Below are 6610 nucleotides of genomic sequence, written 5' to 3'. Positions count from 1 at the left end.
CTGTGGGTCTTAAATGTTTGCAATGTTGGTCAATTGCTTCACCAGCAGGATCATGGATATCCCAATCAGTCGGTTTCATTAGGAAGGGAATTAGAATAACATACCGTTTTATTGCGGTTCCATCCGTTCTAACTGGTGCATGAACTGCTCAACAACACAAACAAGGAACTTCCGATTCACAAACAATGATTCCAAACCGATCAACTGAACTAATTCATGTATTATTGCAATAATTGGGGTATCAGCTTAGAATACATCAGCTTTCTGCACGCGGTACGCTCTTTACCTTTTTGCTACACTGTATGATACGTACTATTTGTCCAATCAATTTGTTTAGTTTTTTGGGCCATAAATAGCTAAATTTATATTGAAACCGCTGCAAAACCAAAATTTGAAGCGTTTCGTTACTTTTGCTATGTTCGACCACGGCTTCATGCTAGTTTCAACGGGAAATGTCAAAATGACATTCAAACGGGCAGAAATGCCAATCGGCTCACAAACATTCGTAAACATTCCCTACACGTGCGTTTCGTGCAGCATTTCTGTCTGTTCGTGAGCATTGCGACGAGAAAAACTAAAACAACGCAAAACAAAAGACTACAATTGCCGTACAATGGTGTTCTTCATCTGTAATCACTGTGGAGAATCACTGAAAAAGCAGGTTGTAAGTAATCATGGCATTCGCTGCAATCGTGAAATTAACGTATCGTGCATGGACTGCCAGAAAGATTTCAAGGGTCAAGCGTACGACGCACACAATGTCTGCATCAGTGAAGCGCAGAAATATTCCCCCAAAGGATATATACAAAAGGTAACCAAGGGTGTCAAGAAACAGGGAGACTGGATCAGTAAGATACGGTCAATACCGGAACAGCACAAGGGTCTGTCTCGGGGTGTTATGAACGTGTTTGAAATCATCAAGCGAAACGATAATACACCGCGCAAAATGAAACCATTTATGAACTTCTTTTGTAACTCGAACCGAGGAATAAGCAGGAATGATGTAGAAACGGCTTGGAACCTCATAGCGCAGGAAATTAAAAATGATCAGCAAACGCCGACTCAAACAAACGGTCAGGAAGCGGAGCCAGATGTACCTTCCACGAATGGTACCTCTGATCCCAAGAACAACGGTGTAATGCAAAAGGGGACAGAAAATGAGGATGCACCGATAAAGCAGAAGAAGAAGAAGAAAACGAAACAAACTTTCGAGAACGATGAAGTTCCTGTAGAGAAAAAGCAAAAGAAATCGAAGAATGCACCAGAAACCAGCCCGGAAGCAGAACAACCCCAACCCACTAAGCAGAAAAAGCGAAAGACAAAAGACGCTGCCGAAAATGACCACGAAGAGGAAGAACCACTTTCAAGTAAGCAGAAAAAGCGCAAAACGACAGATTCTTCACAAAACGGTAACGAGAATGGAAAAGCTTCACCGGGAAACGAGACTAATGGAACTGATATCAAAGCTGTAGAACAGGAACAAAACGGCAGTGGTGAAAAATTCAACTTGAGCGAAGTAATTCGCGCACTTCTCACTTCACAAAACAACGAAATGAAGCTGTCCAAGTTAAAGAAGAAGGTTATGAAACGCTACCAACAAGCTACTGGCGAAGAAGTGGATGGAAAGTTCGAGAAAAAGTTTCAGAAAAAAATAGCCAAGACTGGCTTCGTCGTGGAAAATGATAGTGTGCGACTGGTAGAAGCTTAAGAGAAATATAATCTAAAACATATGTACGCGTTATCATACGAAAGTACAAAACATTTGTGGGGTTTTTGTTTTTTTTTTTTTCAAATCGACTTCCGAGCGCCGAATCGATTCAATCACAGGACCCGTCCAACCAACCATCTCGCCATCGTTCGTTCACCTTCGTGCAGTCGAACTCGGGTTTGCCCAGTTTCACGTTCACTCGATTGTGTATTCGGCAGAGCCACTGGGATAGCGCGTGTTGGGACTTTGTTTCCGGTGGCATCTCTTTTAATCTGCAAATGGGGGAGGGTTTAACATTAATCGATTTATTCTTCTGATGACTTGTACATTTGAGCGGTATCTTACTCTTGCTGGAAGTCCTTCGCACAGTATTCGCATGGATAGAGCTTTGAGAAGGACGTGAAAAACGTTCGCACATTCCGTTCATCCTTTTCGGTAGGAATCGTTGGATAGTAAGCAGCAATTGTATGTAGTAATCCCCAAGTATATCGGCCGAGGCGTTCCTTGTCGAGCGGGCAGTTGGGTGGCGATCCACCGTTCCGATCGTCGGCACTGTCCGTTTTCCGATGCGCCACATCAGAATCGGCGGAAGTTATTGCAACGCTGCTGGCTCCGGTACTTGTGCTAAGCGATTTACGTTGCTGTTTCGACCATGATTTAAAATCCATACACGTTCGACAGGGTGCCGCCGGTTCTTTGCCATTCTGGTGGTGGTTCGGTAGTGGTTCTGCTGTAGGCATTTTTGCCACAAAAGGATTAATAATTTAGGATGATGAAATGTTTACTACGGGACCGTTTTCAGCGTTACACTGTGAGGACGAGCACAGCAACATTTGCTGCAACCGGTGGGGACAATGTGATGTAATTTTAGCCCCGCGAAACGTAAACGAAATTTCCAACACTTTGACAGTTGTGACAGGTAAACAAATGATTTCGGGTGACCAGATTGAAAAGTCTTGCGGAATATTTTGAATAGCAAACACGAGTTCAGTTCGGTTCGGCAATTCAAGGAGTTTGTATCGAATTCTTTAAAAAAATGTTAATGGATCAACTTTAAGCATTACGCTATATTGCATTCGTTGATTTAAATTTTTAAATTAAAAAAAATAATTTTTAAAACACTTCGCTAATACACATGTATAGGCTGATATTAAGATCAACATCTACGGCACATGGTTCATAAGCAAGAACGTACGTTAAGCATTGTTCATAACACATGGAAGGACCAAGAGTAATCTACAGCTCATTAGCAAATCAATGCTGTTTACAGTATCATTTATCAATGAATGGGATATTACAGAATAGCTAAATAATTTGATCCTCATGGCTAGTGCTCCGAAGCGGGGGACGATAACGATAGAACTTAACAACTAAATAAAATTTCTTTCGAAGCAACTCATATAAATATCACCCACAAATTCTTGTTTTAACGGTACAGTTCTCTTTAATAATGGGTGTATTTAATTTTTACCGCGCGCTTCGCGCCACACAGATGGTGGCGAATGGCATCGTAACACACGCTCATTCATATCCGGATTTTGCGGTTGAATTTTTACTTCTGATGGTTTACTAGCAAAGCTGCGTGCAAGAGATCCAGTCGTCACTCATCGCACACAGTTGTCGGCCAAATCTTCTACGGTCTATTTCTTTAGATGCGACCGGCGAAGGTGCCCTCCTCACGCTGGGTGTCCCATTTCTCAACCCACGAGTTCGGGCACATCGACGAGAAGACGCCTTTGAAGTACTTGCATACCTGATCACCCTCGCCCTTTACCTTTTCGCAGCGATGGAAATCCAGATAGCTCTGGTAGCAGTACTTGGTCTGGTTCTGGTTGGGAAAACGAGGATCGAACGGGGCTGTCTTCGGTTCGTACGTCATCACGCTGGTTGTTGTCGGTCGTCGGTAAGTGACGCGAAAAACACTAGATTCCAGAGAAAATATCGTCAAGATTTGTTGTTGTCTATGTGTATAAGCCCCACAGCAAAAGGGGGGTGGTAGAAAAAGTTGAACAGCCGTGTGCGCTCTATTTCCTATCCCAAATAAAATTATGTATATATATTGCCTGCACTAAGAGCAAAATATCGTTTGCACCTTAGCAAATGATAGCACTTAAAGGGTATGCTAGAAAACCCTTGTTGAGAAGATATTTTAAATTCAGTATCTTAGATAACATATGTACATATCTAAAGACCGACCTGCCAAATACAAAAAGAGGAATCTTTTACCTTATGGTTACACCACCTTCCTATGTTTCGCTCAAATATAATACCAACTTCATCACACTCCCTTCAGCAATGTGGAGCAGAATAGAAACATCACGCCAAATATGTGTTATAAACAACAAAATACCCCAAAATTAAAATTTGGTTTCTCCCGAGACAAAAAAAAACATCCCAAAACTGATACTCTGCCCATTCAAATCATCCTTATTTGACCAGGGGACGCGTTTTCGAATCTGCATCGCAAGAAGCACTTTTGTACTTCTTGACCTCCTGCAGGTAAAGCGTCCAGGCATCGTTTGGCGCGTCTGCCGTCGATTCTTCGACCGGACGAACCTTCTTAACCATTCCAGTCTTCAGGATTTTTCCACCCCGCCTTCGTCCAAAGACGGGCAACACCGGTGGTGGAGGTTCCTTGTCTATTGTCGAAGATTTCACCACCTGCGACACTGCAGCCGTAGATACGGCGGGACCCATTTTAAATGGACCCGCTTTTTGTGCGACGAGAGACATTCTCGGTAAAGCAGCGGTAGGAACCATCATAGGCTTTACACCCGGCGGGATAGCGGTTGCTACGGTCGGCACCAACTGTGGAACCGTCGGTGCATTGCTGCCAGTGGTTGCTTGCTGTTGTAGCTTCTTAAACATCTCCAGAAATGATCCATCGTTTGCAAATCCTGTCATTGACATAGGGGCTGGTGCATCACGCTGTGGTTTAGATGGTGGTGGATACAGTTTACCCTCGGCTGCAAGGTGCTGTTGCAGCTTTTCCTGCATTTTGCGCTGGAACTCGATGCGCTCTTCCTCCGTTTGTATCTCGGGCACATATTCTACTGGCTTTCCCGAATCATTTTTTGGCAAAAAGCTAGCTGAGTTCTGTTTTCTAAAATGTCCAACGAAATTCGTTCCAGTGATCGTGCTGTTACCGCTACTTGTAGGTTTCGAATCTTCCTGGCTATCGTCTTCATTATTGGATGCCTTTTCTTTATCTTCCTCTTGTTGCTGTTGCTTCTTTAATGCTTCCTTCATATCATGCTGCCTTCGCAGGTTTGCCAGCTCTTGTTCGATTTCTGCCGATAAACGATCCTGTACCGTACGCTCTGGACGGGGCGCATCACGTGATGCACGATCATCCCGATGCGACCGATGCCGATCACGGTCACGATCACGCGACCGTGATTCTTTCGATCGTGATCGGCTACGTTTGTCACGGCGATCACGATAATCATCCCGATGGTCGCGATAATGATCCCGATACCGGCCACTATGATCTCGATCACGGTGGTCACGATCGCGGTGCCGGTCACGATGATCCCGGTGGTCACGGTGACTTCGTTCCCGATCGCGATCTCGATTGGAACGATGGTGATAATCGTCATCGTAACGACTGTCGCGATCCCGATTCGAACTCGAATTATAGCTACGATCTACTCCATTGCGGCTGCTGCTCTGTTTCTCGACGTGTTGATGCTCGGACTGTTGACCATCACCGCAACCAACGCCCCCTCCTCCTCTAGGGGTCAATTCTTCATCTTCCTCCGGCATCATGTTGGAAGGGACGGAATATCCTGGAAGAGTAGCGTACACTACCGATAAGCGTCCAGTTACTGAATGTCTAAGCGATCTATCGCTTCCTTCCTGCTTGAAGGCTCTAAAATACCCAGGAAAGCGATCACGTACGTTTCAAAATCGATCATGGCCAAATGGATGCAGTTCACCCTCTAGATTTGCCACTCAGTCACTGTAGTTGTGAAACTGGAGCAAAAGCCTAGAGGGTAAATATGCATACTTTGTACCGAGTGTTATCGCATTGTAACTCATTTGATGTTGTTTTTTTTACTAGGTTATGATTACATTACCATCAAATATGAATGTGAGTGTGAAATATGCAGCTTTTAGATACATAGTTAATAGTAGGATAGATAGGATTAAGGTATAAAAACTACATTACTCTTTTCGTGCTTGTGTGTTGAAGCCTCTCTGGCTTACAGCAAATTCTTTAGCAGATGTCTCGGGAACGCTCGTTGCTGCCCGCGAACGATGTGCCGTCCGGTGTTGGGGCGGGAGAACCCTTATTCTGGCTGAAGGAATGCGAGTCTCGTTTTCTTGAATGCCTCTGTACTTCTGTTCTGAATATCTCCCGCTCTTTGTTTACTGGTCGCGGTTTTTTGTTTATTTGACAGATTGCCTGAAAAATATTTACTTAAACGTGAATTTTTCTTCGAATATGGTTAACGTAACTGCAAATAATTACTCTCGGGATTTTCAGATCTAGAGTCGTAGAACAATAGGGAGTCCGAGCGTTGCATTTGCACTGCACATGCAACTTTAAGGGATGGAAGGACCATGTTTTTTGTTCTAGTGGCCCCATTCCACCCACTCTGTGCGCTTTTCTCCAATATTAACATCCATATATGCATTCCACAGCGTTCGTTCGTGATGTAAAAACGCGAGCAGATAGGGATAGATCTTTCGAACCGTTATTGGACATAGCAGTTGAGAACACACCAGGACAGTCGCATCGTTTCAAGAGACGAGTAGTTTTCGACGATAGTAGTAGGTCCATGGGACGTCGGGATGGCGTAGTGTGCTGTGTTTCTTCGCCCATGTCATCCTTTACATTTGCTTTGAAACCTTTTTAACGCCTTGCCGCTGAATTGTTACCCTTTTCGCTACTGTATG

At 44.1% G+C, this 6610-nt stretch overlaps 4 protein-coding genes across 4 annotated transcripts; 1 reads left to right on the top strand and 3 right to left on the bottom strand.

Moving 5' to 3' along the window:
* The first annotated feature begins 613 nt into the window (after positions 1 to 613).
* Positions 614 to 1708, top strand: LOC128714583 (cell growth-regulating nucleolar protein). The gene has a single exon (XM_053809456.1). It carries the CDS (start codon positions 614 to 616, stop codon positions 1706 to 1708), a length of 1095 nt encoding a protein of 364 aa, XP_053665431.1.
* A 109-nt stretch (positions 1709 to 1817) lies between these two features.
* On the bottom strand, positions 1818 to 2448 carry LOC128714030 (FAD-linked sulfhydryl oxidase ALR). Its single transcript, XM_053808906.1, has 2 exons — positions 2054 to 2448; positions 1818 to 1980 (listed from the first exon to the last, which is right to left on the bottom strand). Exons 1-2 carry the CDS (start codon positions 2446 to 2448, stop codon positions 1818 to 1820), a joined length of 558 nt encoding a protein of 185 aa, XP_053664881.1.
* A 908-nt stretch (positions 2449 to 3356) lies between these two features.
* Positions 3357 to 3606, bottom strand: LOC128714499 (cytochrome c oxidase subunit 6B1). The gene has a single exon (XM_053809374.1). It carries the CDS (start codon positions 3585 to 3587, stop codon positions 3357 to 3359), a length of 231 nt encoding a protein of 76 aa, XP_053665349.1. The 5' UTR covers positions 3588 to 3606.
* A 529-nt stretch (positions 3607 to 4135) lies between these two features.
* LOC128714498 (serine/threonine-protein kinase prpf4B) lies at positions 4136 to 5476 on the bottom strand. Its single transcript, XM_053809373.1, has one exon. The coding sequence runs from the start codon at positions 5474 to 5476 to the stop codon at positions 4136 to 4138; it is 1341 nt and encodes a 446-aa protein (XP_053665348.1).
* Positions 5477 to 6610: the final 1134 nt, after the last annotated feature.

Source organism: Anopheles marshallii, chromosome 3 (assembly GCF_943734725.1).
Source record: "Anopheles marshallii chromosome 3, idAnoMarsDA_429_01, whole genome shotgun sequence".
Classification (NCBI taxonomy): Eukaryota; Metazoa; Arthropoda; class Insecta; order Diptera; family Culicidae; genus Anopheles; species Anopheles marshallii.
This window is presented reverse-complemented; position numbering and strand designations above follow the sequence as displayed.

Coding starts and splice junctions, on each gene's coding strand:
- LOC128714583 (XM_053809456.1), top strand. CDS start 614: ATGGTGTTCTTCATCTGTAATCACTGTGGAGAATCACTGAAAAAGCAG.
- LOC128714030 (XM_053808906.1), bottom strand. CDS start 2,448: ATGCCTACAGCAGAACCACTACCGAACCACCACCAGAATGGCAAAGAA. Junction 1,981..2,053: donor GCGAAGGACTTCCAGCAAGA/GTAAGATACCGC, acceptor CCCCATTTGCAG/ATTAAAAGAGATGCCACCGG.
- LOC128714499 (XM_053809374.1), bottom strand. CDS start 3,587: ATGACGTACGAACCGAAGACAGCCCCGTTCGATCCTCGTTTTCCCAAC.
- LOC128714498 (XM_053809373.1), bottom strand. CDS start 5,476: ATGATGCCGGAGGAAGATGAAGAATTGACCCCTAGAGGAGGAGGGGGC.